This window comes from Apteryx rowi, unplaced genomic scaffold (assembly GCF_003343035.1).
Source record: "Apteryx rowi isolate R43461 unplaced genomic scaffold, aptRow1 scaffold_3, whole genome shotgun sequence".
NCBI classification, from domain to species: Eukaryota; Metazoa; Chordata; class Aves; order Apterygiformes; family Apterygidae; genus Apteryx; species Apteryx rowi.
Genome location: NW_020449418.1, coordinates 2,449,279 through 2,465,556, shown reverse-complemented (window position 1 = coordinate 2,465,556; position 16,278 = coordinate 2,449,279). Strand labels below are relative to the sequence as shown.

Here is a 16,278-nt window from a genome sequence, read left to right as displayed (position 1 = left end):
CAACTGTTACTTCCTTGGCTTTATCTCAGTTGGTATCCAGATGTGGTCTCGTACTTATCAATCATTTTTGCTCCCATTTGTTCTCATAACAGTGGCTTTTGGATCAATATTTACTGAAGCCTCCACACCTTGGGATAAGGGGAAGGTGAACTAGATTGCTGGAGCCACTGCTTCCTCGGTCAGTGAAGGATGTCCTCTGACTGGGGCCTGTACTATCCCATGCTAGTCAGAAGCTTTGGGTTTCCCACAGAAATAGCAGCTACTTGAAGATATATTAATGAGCCCAATTAATCTGAGCTGCCTGCAGATCCCAATCTGTTAGAGACCTCAACCTGCCTGGCCTGGCTCTTAACAGGGCAGCTCTGGTTGGGGAAAGGTACAGTGTCCGAGTCAGCGGGAGAACCTTCAGAGCAACACTCTTGGTGTGAAAACCTTGGTGTGAAAAAACAACCGCGACAACGTTGCCTTCTGCTTTCCAGCTGCTTCCCTGGGTACAGAGAGTGAGATCTGAGGAAGAAATCAGGTCTGTTTCCTTCTAGTAATGTAAAAGGCAGTACATGTCACTGCTGTTCATTGCAGGTATTACTAGTAGGTGTGTAAGAACGGTATTTCAGGTGTAGATACCTCTTTTCATCCCGGTGCTTCAGAGCACTGTAGATATGAACTAAGCCTTGAAGCATCCCTTTGTGGGAGGTGAGCTTTATTTTCGTTTTACAGATAGAAAAGTCCTAGCACAGAGGTATAGAGGGAACCCCGAGAGGCGCACTGGAGAGCTGTGACAGAGGCAGGACTGGAACCAAAGGTCCCGATTCTCACCAGCGCAGTTTTTCTGATATGGCTTCTGTGGTTTTCTCAGTTGTTTGTGTTGATAACAACTATATTAACCTTTGAGATTTTCTTGTGAAAATGATCAATCATATTCTTGCTTTTTCTCTATCCAGTAGCAACTCTCTTTTCAATGTGTGATACATAGTGTTGGGGAGGTGGGCCTTAGTTAGTTGTTCATTCTGTAACAAGTTTTTGACAGACTTTCTCCATTGTGTTTACCATGTATTGTCTATGTAGTGTTAAAACTCATTTTAACTTTGAAAGAAAGGAAAGGAAGCAAAAAATAGAAGCTGGGGGAAATGCTGATGTGAAGAGAGGTGTGGAAGGAGTAGCACCACTAATACAAACATGTAGGTCATATTGCCGTGTGGGAATGGAAGCAAGGTTGAACTTTAATTCTTGGTTTGATCAAGGTAGTGTAAAACCAGACCCCAAAGGATTTCCAATGGAGAAACTGGATTTATATTTTACATATGAGCTGTAGTTAAAGCCAAATGTTCATTTCACTCAAATTGTGTAGGTGGATTACTTTACTTCCAGCATTGAAGTATCATGTTTTTAGCTGCTAATAAACTTAATAAAATCCATTTATTTCCCCTGGTGTACTGTGTTCATGAGCCTTGATGTGCCAACAGAGCAATGCTGTCCTGAAAATTCATTTGTCAAGAAACAGGCAAATGATGCTTATGAATAAGTCAAGATGAAAAAGAATATATGTATCACTCATTCAGTGGCATTGCTTTTATCAGAATTGCCAATCTCCCCATTTCTCCAGACTTAAGAGTGGACCAAGAGGTTCAGAAAACTTTAGAAATTGTCATATCATAAGCCCAACAGAGAATTAAAATATGTACAAAATAAAATATTGTTTTTTTAAAAAAAGTTCATTCTTCAAATAAAAATATCTTCCATACCAGCAAGCTCCCTGCTTTGGCTTAGCTCCCAGAATCAGACCTGCCTTTTCACACAATGTGTAATCAGGCTGAGGGATTCATTGCCACTGGAATTCACTGAAGCCAAGAATTTACAAAACTGAATGAGAGATTAAGCATTTGTGTAGATAACAAAAATATCTAGTATTATTGTAGTTATTACAAACAAAGAGAGCACTGGAAAGGAGATAAAACCTCATTCTTGAACAGTTTAAGATAATGTCTAGTATTTAGAATTGGGGTGAGACTTCCCAGGGGACAGGAGGAGGTAAATTGTCACATGGTATCCTTGAACTTTACTTTGAGATGTTCAGTCTTGTGAATTAGAAGAATTGTAACGATGATTATATATGGCAATAACCGTCTTTCTAATCAGTGCACATTTTCTGATCTCCCATGCTTAGTTAGATGAGATAATGCAATGAGAGCCCTTGAGCTCTCATACAGTGTCAGTTCTAAATCCAGCAACTGGCCAACGGGAGGTGCCGAGTGGACTAAGACACCAGCGAGGGTGAGTAACCTAGTGAGTTGAATGTTGGCTTTGAAAACTGGAGATACAGAGTTAAATTCAGGTTCCACTACAGGCTTCCTTTCTGATGACAGCAAAGTCCATTCTTTCAAACTCTTCATATCCCCCATGTGCAATGTGTCTGTGGCACACTGCTGGGGCACAATAAATTAATTACTTCACCTAATGGGTTTCTTGGGCGGGAGAGAAGGGAAGAAAGAATCTTTCATAAGATTTAGGAAAAACAGAAGTGTGAAAAAGAGTGGAAAACAAGATGCTTTATGTGAACAGGGAATGGGAACCAGATAAGGAAGGAAAGCAGGAGGGTTAAGAAGCCTCAGGTATAGAGGAAGAAGTAAGATCTTAGGTAGAAACCAGAAGAGGAAGGGCAGGGTTGAGCATATAAACAAAGGGTTTAGGAAAAAACACAAGACGACTTTTGAAGCTTTTAGTGCACATCTGACCCAAATCATCTGTCCTTTCAGTGTCAGCCCATCACCTCCCTTGTTTAGACTTTATTTTTCCTCAGAGATCTGTAATCCTTATTCTAAAGAACTCCTGACTTGGTGGACATTTGTTGTGTTAATAAATGCTCCTATTGAAGTTAGCAGACCTGTTAAAACTTGTACTCTCTCTGCAGTGAATGGAGTTTGTAGTGAATGGGGCATACAAATTCAATCTTTCTTCCTGATGTATGTGCAGGGTGGAATGGGTTGAAGGAGAGGGGGAAGGGCCAGACAGCTTGACAGCATTTTTTCCACCTCTCTGTGGGCCCTGCCAGAGGGCTTACCTTGGAGTCTCTCTGTAGGGAGAGCTGGGGCTACTGATGGGATAGAGTTTTTCCTTCCGACACCCAAAAATTCCTGCTGAAAATTCCTTTCAGAAGTTAACATAATACCAGGGAATATCCCTTCTGCACAAAACACAGATAAATCTAAGCACATGCATTTAAGAAAGGGCTCCAGACTCATCTGAGGGGGTCACTGGGCCTGGAGGATTGCAAGGAGCAAATGAGCTGCTGTCAATGGTCTCTGTTGTCTTTGCAGAGTCAACATGATTCAAGGCTGGACCCTTCAGCTCCTTCAGTGGGGGATGTTTTCATCCACTTAGGTAGAAAACTTAGAGGAAGGAGGCACGCTGGAGTTGACCACATTCCATTTAGAGTTCATCAGTTCTCTTCTGCAAGTGTTTTCACAGGGAAAGTGAAGAAGTTCCTGTAAAGATTAAATCTACATGCAAATAACTGATGGACATACATTTACTAACCCTATCAACGTAGTGGCAGGAGATGACCACATATCAACTTTTTGCTAGTGTAGCCTTTTTTTTCCCCACACAAAAAAGCAGCTCTGGAGTCTGTTGGCTTTTAAGGGGTTTCCCTTTTTAGTTTCCTGCTTCCTCCTCTCTCCACCATCTTCCTGATAGATATTATTTATTCCTCAGAATAATATTTCAGAAGGTCAGTTTTTTGCACATCATTTTTTTGCACATCATTTTCATTAGTTCTGTGTTGATGTCGCTTGGAGTAGAAAAAGTCAAGTTGCCGTCATTTTGTGCTCTAATTAGTGTGTGTGTGTTCACAAAGGAGAAAGAGAGAAAATGGAACCTGCTCTTCAACATGCAGGAGCAAAAAAATCCAGTATCATTTGAGAATCTAATGCAGAGCTTTTAAATTGAGCTCCTGCGTTTATTTCTTTCTCTCTGAACAATTTGTTGGCCTGAAGTTATGTAACTCTCTAATGAAGTAGTTGTGAGGGTCTTTGCTATCCCGGAAAATGAAAGACTAGAAAATTACTACACAAAGCTCGTGTTTGCTAAAGTGATCAACCTTAAATGGTGTGCCGGGTTATCTCAGAGTATAATCAGCATAGTCTATTTGAATAGAGCTGTCTTCAAAATAGAGATCTGCTGGTAAGATTTGTTTTCATTTAGGTCTTACTCTCAGCAATAGGATTACCCTGAGGTCTATATATCTACAGGCTTTTGTACAAACAAGCAGCTTAAACAAAACTGCCATTATTATACTGATTTAGGGAGAGAGAAAACCCTTTTTTGATTTATTGAGTTAAGATCATATGTGTGACAAATAAAGCCTTCCTTTAAATGTAAGTTTTGTGCTGTTCAATATAATAACAGTTTCTTTAACCAAAAAAAAAAAAAATTACAAAGGCCAATGTTATTCTTAATGTCATTTCAATTTGTCACCTCTAGGTTTTAATCCCATAGGCTAGTAAAATACATGCTATTTCATCCAGCCAAGCAGCAAGACAGCTGATATCACCATATTTATCACTATTGGGGTGATATAATCAATTTACTTCTTGCTATAAGAGCTAACCTTATACTTCCTTTTTCTACATTCTACTCAATGGCCTTATTAAACTCTTTTCAGCACTGATTTATTGCAGCCATGGATAATGTTGTGTTCTGTGTTGCTTCCCCCACCAAAGAGGTTCAATAGCTGTTGTTTTTCCTTTTTTTTTACTGAGGACATCAAGTTTTATTTACCATTTTAAAGTTTCTTGTAAATAAAATAGGATGTGAAAGTTCTGAGCTCAGTTAGCAACTTGAGTCCTAATGAGGGGTGGCTAATCATTTATGTTATGGATGCCATGGGTCTTATTTCATATAGCTGCAAGTAGGGCATGCACGTTTTCTTGAGTTCCAGTCACAGGAGATACTGCGACCAGTCACACTGCATTCAGATTCCCCAACGCAGCTGTGAGGTTTAAATTGTTTTGTGACCAAAGAAAGAATGACAAGCAAGACAGGAAAGTGCAGTTGTACAGAACTCATTGGAAGACTTTTTTTTTTAACGTATATGCAGCTTAGATACTGAAGTTGAAACAGGAAAAAGATTGGGGAACTGTTTCAAATTGGCACAAAAACAATCAAGGTAAACGAATTTGAATGAACTTGTCTCCTGCAATAGTCCAGTCATGCCAGGTGAGGTATTAGGAGCCACAAAACTGCTTCTTGGCAGAATTCATGTGCCCATGGATGAAGTTGGTAGTTGGGTTCATGGATTTTCAAGTGCATATATGAACACAGGTTGGTGCACCAATGCAGGAAGGCCTTTGGAAACATGGCCCTCTGGACCACAGCAATCATGCCAACAGTCATCATATTATCTATTATCGTAAGAGCCTTTTAAAATGTTTAAAATGTTTCTGTATGTTCCCTATACTACACTAGCAAATAGCAATGTATTTACATTGTCAACAACTGACCTTGTATCACTACTAAGAAATATTGCATTTGTTCGTCATGGTCTGTTTGCTGCTGGTGGTTGCAGCTGAGGAGCGGCAGCGGACTTGCCAGTGTCACCTAGCTGAAAGCAAATTTCACCTTCACCACAGAACTAGATTGCAGGTTGCAAATATTATTTAAATGGAAATGATTTCTTTATAAGAAGTCTCACAGAAGCGTTTCTTTTTTTCAGACTGACTTTTTAATATTTATTTTGTATTGTTCCCACTTTTATCCTTAATTTGGGTCTAAATTAGATCTGTCAGTGTCCCTTTAAATTTATTCCACGCTGACTAATTTATTTTAACTAACTTGTTTCAGGACAAGCGTAGAATACTTACAGCACAAAAGAGTACTCTCAGATCAATCTCAGTCTGCTGAGAAAATTAATCAATTTGCAAGTTACATCGAGCTTAATTCTGTCATTTAAAGCAGGCATTGAGTTTCCTTTCCCATACTGCACGGAGACTGGAAGGTAAAGCAGTCTCCATTGGTAGAGGACTAATTCACTTGCCGTGTGTTCTGTATAGAGGTCGTTAAGACACTGCACTTAGAAAGCAGCTGCTTTTTGTGTGTGTGCCAGTGTCTCATTTTCCACATATGTAACAGATCAAAACATTTAGATTGGGTTGATCCAGTCTATCATGACGAAAGAATTTTGAAGCAACACAAGTAAATAACAGTCTTACTTGGAGGGAGGAGGCCTTTTCCCTGATCCCGAGAAACTATTGGTGGGCGCCACCCCAATTAAAGCAGAGCAGGCCGTGGAGCTTTGCACGGATTCTTTTCCAAAGCCAATTAGCTGCAGAACATTAGACAGAAATGAACAAATCACTGAAAACTCAGCCCCATACAATGTTATCGTTTATGTTCAGTGCTAGTCTAGTGTTCAAGAGTGTTTCTTTTTGCTATACCTCTGCAGACCTGCTGGAAAGAAAAATGTTCCCTGCTTCTCATTTGGCCTATATATTCTAGAGCCACATTGTACAGTGTTATCATCTTAAGAAGCAGTTAAGATTAAAGTAAGATAACAGACATTTGAGATTAGAAAACTTGCCAGAGAAACTATACAATTTTAAGGTCTTCATCCCACGTGCATTTAAGTGCGGGACTGTTTTTTCAGAAAATTGAATTAAAATGTATTATTTCAACGCTTCTTAATTTCCATTTATACTCCTCATCCTCTAAATCTGCTCCATCATCTAGCTGTCTGCTAATGGACAGAGTTCCTGGGCCAGCCCTCAAGAATATGAAAAACAGAGAAATAAAAAGAGGAAGAAGATGCATTGGCGAGCTTACATTTATCGGTGTATGTGTAGCTGGCTACCACTGTGGTTCCTCCTGGGATCATTCCCAGTCCCATCACAATCCAAGGTTCCAGTTCAGAGGGGATTATTTCGAGGAGTAAAAACAATTATAGGGTAGCGTAGCAGACAGTAGTGTGCAATGTGATGCAATTTATTGGAAATTCTACCTTGCAGTGGCTGCATGTCTGGGAATTACCATTCTTATTCATGTACAAGTTAAGAAACCTAGGTACTTAAAGAGAAAAAATACTGTTATTTGATTGCTAATAATGACTATTGTTACTGTGCCTAAAAATAAGACAATCATCTCATTCGTTCATGAAGGGAGAATTTTGAGAGGAAAAGGATTTATGTGCAATGCAATGAACAGGGAAGGGAGAGCAATGAGGGGAAAAGATCCATCAGGTTTTCATCCTACAACTGATGGTGCCCGTTTAAAAAAAAAAAAAAAGATCTGGGAGTCCTGAAAGATATCAGTCTTATTCAAAAATGTAAATAGGTGGTATAATGTCATGGCAGACTAAAATTGGAGAACTGTTTCATGCTCTGTGGGTGTCAATGTAAGAAGTTCTTGGTGGAGAAGAGGCAGCCAGAGAGACATTGTTGTTAAATAAAGGGGGTGAGGAGAGGCCCAGCTCGGCTATGCCAGCTGCATGTGGAGCTGGGCTGAGTGAGGCTAAGGGCTCCTGAACCAAGAAGCTGAGTAGTGGAGAACAGGCGCATACAGACAGTGCTGTGAAGCTGATGATTAACTTTCCTGAAGATGTAACGAAATGGGAGGTTGGGGAACCTTTCATGTCTCTGTAGTGATATCCTTCTGCACTGATCAGATGTAGAATATGGGCAAGAACTTCATAAAGTTCGATATTGCTGTGTTTATAAACATCTATTTCTCCTTCTACAGTCCCTCTTCCCATGAGTTTCTTAAGACTGGCTAATGAGATTCGCTTTTATCTCAGGATCTTTAATGACTCCCAAAAGAGCAGGAGCTTAGTTTTACATCTAATCAGCAAAGCTGAGCTTCCAGCAGTACAGTGCTTCCTGACAGCATGGTTGAGCTTGCTGCAAAACTGGCTCAGAAGAGAAGATGCCAGCGTTAGATTCAACACCATTGATTTTGGCAGCTCTTAGGTGTTCGGACTCTCTCTTCCACCTACTGACCTATGCCAGCATTGCTTAGCTTTGCACGTTGTGAGCTACCACCCATCCCAAGTCCTACTGGATCTGGATTGCAGTAAATGCTAAGACTTCAACTGTATTCCATGAGGTCATTTTCACACGTACAAAATGAAGGTGTAGGAATTTAGATGTCATATTTGAAGTAGTCTGTTGTCAGACTTGCTCGATAATATGTATTATCGCCTTGGCACATTATAACCTGCCCTGATATCAGCATTTCACAGTAACTGACTGTTCAGAAGGTTAGTGAATAAAATAATCATGTGCCACAGGAAGATCTCAGGGATGATTCAGGAAAAATTGACCCTGTAAAGAGAAGTCCTGTTTTAAAAGGACAGATATTCATCTGATTCTGACAATGAAGACTTTATGGGATTGAGCCCTCAGAAACATTGCCTGTCCAACTCACTTCTTATTTTTGAAAATATGGCCTAATTCCTAAGCAACGCTTTTATTGGATCCATATATACCATACCAATGACTGTATAAAAAGGGATATTTCAAAACAAAGCCTTGTTTGACATATTTAAAATGCAAATGACTGTCTTGTATATCTTTAAACTAAGCGCTGAGAGGGGAGAAGAAGATCATTTTTAGTGCTCAGAGACAATGAAATAACCTCAACATTTCTTAAAAGGTGGAGTCAGTCATTCTGAGGTCAGTTTGTAAATGCAAAGTGTAACTTTTTTTCCCCAGAAATCATGAGTTCCTTGCAGGGGCGCAAAAAAGGACTTAAATAAAGACTTAAGCAGAAATTGCTTCATCAGCCTCAGAGCCCTCGGAAGTTCCTGAAAACCCTAATTCTGAATTAAAAACCAAGCTGAAACTAAGAGTGTGTTTGTCCACAAAAGGGAGGAACTGAGAGCTGTGAACTGACCTGCATCTCTTCCTCTGTTGGTAATGAGCAATACTGAGATGACCACTGAAAAGCTCGTTGTCTGAAAAAGCTACGGTAATCAGCCACGCAGGGTGACTGCATCCATTCTCGGGGTGAGAGAGAGGAGCTATTTCACAAAGCGTATTGGTTAAAGACACCTTAGAGCAGGTACACACCTTCTCCACCTGAAGGTGTTTGTGCTCCCTGGTTAAACACCTGAGCTAGCTGCCTCGACCATGCAGTGAGGCGTCAGGAAGCCCCGAGCCAAGAGCGGGCAGGAGCCTCAGTCACAGGTGGGTAGAGACCAAGGTAAAAAACTGTTCCCAGGTGCCTACGGAGGAAGATGTGTGAGCAAGTCAAAAAGACAAGCTGGGCACAAAACCTTTTATTAAAGGCACAAAGTAGCATGTGGAGTTTCTATTTGTGAAAGTACTGATAGTATAAAAACTGCTACAGAACCAGCAATGTGCTTCAGCACACTTGCACAAATTATTTGTTATTTTATGGCTCACGTGTGCATACAGGACACCTAAAATAATAATATGTCCGCAAAGTGCAGGGTGCCCTTGCTTCCCGTCATGCCTCTCTGAAGCCAGAGACTGGTCTGCGGGCTGGTCAGTGTGGGCCGCCCCGGGACGGCGGCACGAGTCTGACTGCTTGCACCTTGCTCGGAGTGAGATCAGCGCTGCCGGGCCCCGGGCAGGTTAATCTCGCGCTTCCCATACTAACAGTGCGGCTTCGTTCTTCCTTATGCCCAGGCTTTCCTTTCCCTCCCTAAAATGTAAAGACTGCCACGGCTCAGATGTAAGCATCTGTGTCTGCCCAGAGGTTGCGCGCACAGTCGCGCACCTTAACTGCGCAGAAGCATCAAGTGCCGGAGCAGCTGGCGGGCTCACCCGGGCTTGTTGCTTCCCATAAAAGCTGCGACCTTCATTAGGAAAGCTGAGCGCTTCTGGAAAGTACCACTGGGGCAACAAATATGCTCTGAGAGCCTATTGATCTGGTACATTTGGTTTTGACGTGCAAAAAGCAGATCCTTTTGTTCCGGGGCTGGCACCCAGCTCCCGCTGCAGGAGGTTCAGCGTGTCTCTGGACGGGGTGATCGGGGCGCCTCGGAGCTGAGTCCACACAATATTTGCTTATGGCGTGAGGAACGGAAAGAACCTGGAATTCACTAGTGACCGGCCTCTTGCTGCTTCAACAACTGTGCCCCCCCCGGCTTCCTTTTGTTTCTGTTTTAATCACTGCACTAAAAACACAATTTAAATCCCCACTGCAGATGCAGGAGAAGGTAACGCAAACACGTAACAATCAACGTCTACCAAGTTAAAGTGCTTGCACCGTTTACACTAAGCGTTCAGTGTTTGCAGGGCTCGGTTTCTTTTTAAACTGGAATTGGAATAATTGTATGGCCACACCAGTAATGTGAATGCACGTTTTTGCACATCTAACAATCAAAGGGACAAAAAAGCCCTAGTCTAAAGCTGTTTTTTTAAATAATATTTGATTTTTACTTAAAATGAAAGCACAAAGGTAATTTTTCTGTTGCTCTACCTGTGACTCCTTAAATCATGGTAAACGTGCATTATGATCTTCTTAAAAGAATAAGAACATTCCTTGTTAATTAATTTATACAGCTGTCAGTACAGCTTTCTATGTTATTCATACTCTAAGTGTTTGACTGCCATAGATTTTCTTGCAGTTCCTGGCAAAGCTCCAGTGAAAGCCTGGGATTTATTAGGCTGACTTGGTGCAAAGTCTATTGATTGTGGCCTCGAGGGTAATAACTAAATAGAGCTGGAGCAACAAGTCAATAACACCATTGTTGCTACAGACTCCATTCACTTGAGGAGTTAGATTGTTTTACAGTGGCAAAGAGTAATCATGAGCAGATCAGCGTGTTCAACAGGCTCTGTACCATGTTAGTGCTGGGGACTGTTTTAAAGCTTTCAGCAGGATCACTCGAGAATCGAGGTGGGGTGCAGGGATTAAGAACCCTGTAAACTCCTTCATTATGACTGAAAGGTTTCAGCATTAGTTTTATCATCTTGCAGCAAAAAAAGGAGTCCCGTGCCTGTATTGTTCTAAACTGGTATTAAAATCCTCTGCCTGTCGATCTATAAAGGCATGATAGAACTTTGATTTAAGTTGTGGATAGGGGTATATACATGTAGTGTGTGTGTGTCTGCACACGTGTGTGCATGCATGAATGCATGCACGTGCGTGTTAGCATTAAGTGTGATTCGTGATAGCGCAAGCTTCACCTCTGTGCAGTAATATTTCCTGGCAATGCCTGGAAAGAGGGCTCCTATTTTGTTAAATTCAAAATGAGGAAATGCTTTTGTTTATTGCTTCTCTAATCCTCCCATGTGTTTATTTACTTTTAGAATTCTTTTCTTTTGTGGAATTATATACAAACCTACTAGAGGAGAGATGTTTATTTCCTGAGAGTTTTATCGTTTATTTGACAGCCTTTGACAACTACCATTGAATTAAAGAGCAGATCATTTTGAAAAGTCAAATTTGCAAAGATGGGAATTTCAAAACCAGAACTGGTAGATTTTGCACACACTCTTGTAGCCATCTCCAAGAGTTGCCATTACAGCTTCTGCAGAAATGCTGAATATTTAGAATGAGTTTCTTCGTAACGCCAGTTAGTAGTAGCCTACTTCCTTGAAACGTGAAAGATGGTACATAGAGCAATAATGAGAACCATATAATATTAAAAAAAGGTGCATGTAATTATGCTTTGTGGAACAAACTTGGAGGTCAAACAACAGGGTTTTATATATTCAGCAGTTCCACTGAATCCATCTCTCTTCACCTATTTGTTTTTGGAATTTAAGTTTTCCTTTTTACAAATAATGCTTCTAACCATACACTTGCAAAAGTAATAGGAAAGAGCAAAGCTCTCTTCCAGAGTCTGCAGTCATTTTAAAACAGCAATATTTCAGACACACAAATTTCRGGGGATGGGGGGGGTGGAGAGGGTGATATTTTAATGTTTTGGTGACTCTGACATCTAATGACAGTTTATTAACAATTTATCTGTCCATTTTTTTCACTGCTTGTCTTACTGTGTTGTAGTTCCTTCATTTTATTTAAAGCATAAAAAGGGGTGGAAYCAGATAGGAAATCCTGCTACCAAATGCGCAGTGGGGTGCTGGACTTCCCTTGGCTCTGGGCAGCCAATTGAATGTTGCAGGCAGCATGTGCTGGGGCAGATCTCGAAGCAGGCGAGATGCAAACATGTGGTGAATGCATCTGTCTTTTTTTTTTTTTTTTTTTCTGTAAGTAAGCAGAGAGCTTGGCAAGTTTGTAGTGCTTGCTCAGAAGCTCATTTAAAACTTGGAGAAGAGTGAACTGAATTTAAACAACTCCCAGGAACCTCTTTTCCCCTAGGTCTCAGAGGTGGCCTCCCATGGAAAGAAATGTATCTGATGGTTCGTAATTTGTATTCTGTCAGGATAATTTTAATGAGAGGTTAGTAAATACCATATATTTGGAAACAAGCAAGCACAAGCTGGGCCTTTTCTTTATGACTTCCACACAACCATCAGACTAGCTTTCTGTCAGATGCTTTCACTTTGAATGAAGAAATTGCATCTACTCTGCTTAGGCTCAGTTCTGTGATCCGAGCAATTTTTGACATATCAAACCAGCCTAAAACTTAATTGGCTTTTGCATAGGAAGTAAATAAGTAAGAGAGGCTTTGTGGAAGTCTTAACACTTTTTCATTAAAAAGACATGGATTTTCGTGGCTGATTGCAGTGTGATATGTAGCATGTACCAGAAGCACTGCTTATGCCCCAGTTCCTGTATTTCAGTCAGAAGAGAGAAAGGTAAAAGGAAAAATCCTTCCCAAAATGTACAAGTTGACATTTCTTTTGAATAATATTCTTGCAGTAGGAACTGTAGATTTACAGGAGTTAGGGACCAAAAAGTTGAAGTACTCCTCTACCCCTCCTCCCTTCTCCCCTCCTTTTTTAAAGTGTCTTCATCAATCAAAATCAACATAAATGAATAACGGAGGGAGATGAAATGTGAAGAGACAATAGCAGTGTTGTTTAGAACTGACGGTCATAAATCCATTGTATCCTACAAGACCGCATGAAGAAAATACCTGCTCTCACAGGCCACCACTGCCATTTGGCCCATGATTCAGAATATCATTTAAGCAAGTGCTGATGTCTCACTGAAGCCAGTTGGGCTTCAGCCCTTTATTTTAGAGCACGAGGGCTGCGATGCGGCAGAGCAACTGGGAGGGTGAAGGGTTGAAGTGACAGAGGAGAAGGGGAGGCAGTATAAGTTTTCCCTTTCCACATTCATTTGTTAATTTGGGATGACAGAAATAGAAATGGCATTCTTGTGAGCAGGTCAAAGGGTTTTTTTAGAACCAGCAAGAAAACAAGGAAGCTGGTGAAAAAGGAGTTACAGAGTGCATCATTTAAAATTTGGGGACCAGCTGAGGTTTCTCGGTAAGAAAAAGAGGAAAGCATGTCTCCTTTGGCACTGCAAAGGTATGCATGAGACTGGAGAAGCCAAATGGAAAGCAAAGCCAAGAAGATTATGCTTGTACCGAGATTTCAGAGGGCACGGTTTATGGTTCGGATTTTGAGTCCTGACATTTTGATCCAGATATGATAGAGCTGAAGTCTTATGAGCTGCCCTTGTAGGAATTTGACACAGAGGCACAAGACTCTCTTAAGGTCTGTTGCTCTGTTTTTCTGCCATTTTAAAATGTCAGATCTTAAATGGGAACCAACCTTCCTTTCTTCCTTTCTTCCTTTCTTCCTTCCTTCCTTCCTTCCTTCCTCACCATTGTAAAAAAGGTCCTTCCAATTTTGAAGCCTTTTGGAAGCAAGCCTATGGGAGCAAGTGGAGACATGATTATTAGGCCCAAGCCTAATTAGGCCCCACAACTTCAAGAGGGTTAAAGCTGCTTGTTTTATTTTTGGTTCTTCTGTAATTGTAGTATGTTTTGTAGAGCCGTTTAGCCTGGGAGCATCTGCTCAGCGCTCGCGAGCACTGGGAGCGTTCTAGCAATATTCAAGTCTGTGAATATATCTACCTCAACCGTATTTTCACACCTTTTATGGTTTTCATTCTTCCTGGATGAAAAACAAAACAAAACAACTGCCTGGCAGGAAGGATTGGTGACCCTTCAGATAATAGTGGGGAATGCTCTTTAAAATCCTGATCTGAATGAGCAGAACTGCAGCAGCACAGCACCTCGCTGCAGAGGGGCTTGAAGGTGCCACTTCTGTTGTGCAAACAATTTTTTTAGTAGTTAGTGCCTTGACTTTTCTGCCTTTGTACTTCTGAAAGACAATCTCCTGCAAACGATGAACCTTTAGCCTTAACGAAGTACTGATCCCTCTTTAACATTTACTTAATTGGAGCTTAGAAGGAAAAAATATAGTGTAGTATTTTAAGAGTGACTGTGTAGCACCTTTCCAAGTTTGCATGCCTGTCAACGGGATGTCATCCTGTAAGTGTGAATGAATGACTCTATTTCCAGTTCGAGTTTCCATTCCTAGTGCAAAAATAGCACCAAATACACTATACTTCCAGAATAGGTATCATTTTTTTTTAACTTTATAAATCACACAGCATTAAAAAGTAATCTGAGGTTATTTCTTTATTAAAATGTTCTATATGCTTGCTACTAAGTTAAAAATATTAAAAAGGAAGGAGAAGTCGCTGCTTAAAATGACTAAATGAAATCACAAGAAATAATTCTTTTCTAACTGCGCACATGGTATTGTGCAAGGATACCARGGCCTCCATTGTTGGGCTTTTTTTTCTACAACCAGCTTGAAGTGCTGAAGCTTTAAGCCATCCTGTCATGATGCTGATGTTTCATCACAGAAAAGATGTGTTCCTTAGCTGTTGCACTTGCTTCAGCATTTGTGCCGTTTCAGATGACACTTGGCCAACTTTTTAAAATTGCTTAAGTTCCATTTACAGAGAGATGAGGGCCTAGATTTTTAAGGGCCTTCAGGTGTCTAAATTGTGGTATGAGGTGTCTAGCTACCTCCAAAAATCTGGTCCTTAAGCACTTAGTCCAGGAAATTCAGAATCCAAATTATCTAACCCACTCCTTAAGGTAGGATTTGGGCTCTTTTTTGATTTTGCTAATACAAGTCATTTATAAAGAGCCAACGGAGTATTATAATAGCAGGGAGAGGAGTAGATGTAAGGTAGAAAGCAATACCCAGGATTATAAATAACTGCTTGGTCTGTAAAATTCTAAAATAGCCTCTTAAATTTGATTGACTATCTCTTAATATGTGGTTAATCATCTAAATCTTTTATAAACTATTTATAAATGCACCCCAACATAAAGCATGACTAGTTTCTCTGTATTTTATGAAACATGACAGTTCAACTGAGGAAATGGAGCAATATTTCTGCAATATGGTCAATGGATTTAGAAGGTGAATTTGGTGTTCCAGATTTTAACTGAGGAAAGTGAAATACTTACAGTTTCTAAATTGACTTGTGCAAATTTGTCGTGCAAAGGGGGTCTGAAGTAGCTACCCTCTTTCTCAGAATAAAGTGGGCAGAGGAAGATAAAAGGAGAGAGAGCTTTTAAAAGAGTTAAAACATGAAAATAGAAAGATTTCAGAGTGGATTGGACCCCAGTTCTGCAATATGAAACCCTCAGCGTCAACAGTGGAGTCTCCTCCTGCCCCGCAAACTGCTCCCAGCTGCCCCCGTGCTGCACCCCGCTGCTCTCTCATTTTCACCAACACTACTGCTTGGGAGTCAGTGCCTTGCAATGGAATTGATCAGGTGCAAAATAGCTCTCCTTTCCCACCCGCTTCTTTTTTCTTTTTCTTTTTTTATCCTGGATCAATTCCCTGATCTGATTCATCACATGGACCCACGAGCAGTTGAATCAGCACAGCTGAGGCTGGCGTCCTGCAACATGATGGCAGAAATGAAAACCAAGAGGAGGTGGGAGCAGGGGAGGAAGGGTCAGACCTGAGCATGACTCCTAAAATTAGTACTGCTGCTGGATGCTTCACATCTTGGAAACATGGTCTTGGCCTGAGTACAGGGCACGGAGTGAGAACATTTAAATTATAAACTCCCCTCTAGCCTTTGACCCCATAAACATTACTTTTGCCATCTGTAAAACAGGGATAACACTAGTTACCTCAGTGATGTGAAGATTAACTAATGATTGTTCAACCAGTTCTTGTGTGTTCACGCTGAGAATGAAAAGTAGACAACACTGCTTTTTACACTCCTGCATTTTACTGAAATTACTCTCTCATGCTTATAAACTACACGTCATTTGTAGTAAAATATTTGTTTTCAACTGTGTTCCTCCTCTTGGAAATATGTTGCTAGTGCAAAGACAGGTCCCTGGTTTTGTAACCCAAGTGT

The 16,278-nt window shown here is 40.7% G+C and overlaps 1 protein-coding gene across 9 annotated transcripts in view; it reads left to right on the top strand.

The window, feature by feature from the left end:
• The window catches only part of VTI1A (vesicle transport through interaction with t-SNAREs 1A), a 280,707-nt gene that overhangs the window by 244,983 nt on the left and 19,446 nt on the right, over positions 1 to 16,278 (top strand). Inside the window, exon 10 of one of the 9 annotated variants that reach the window (XM_026069626.1) lies at positions 3,315 to 4,390. The exons of 7 other annotated variants lie outside the window; for them this stretch is intronic. In XM_026069626.1, coding sequence (XP_025925411.1) covers positions 3,315 to 3,378 — 64 coding nt within the window. In that variant the 3' untranslated portion in view covers positions 3,379 to 4,390. Of the gene's footprint in view, positions 1 to 3,314; positions 4,391 to 16,278 lie in introns of those variants that run through there. One more of the 9 variants, XM_026069622.1, reaches the window with a different exon arrangement.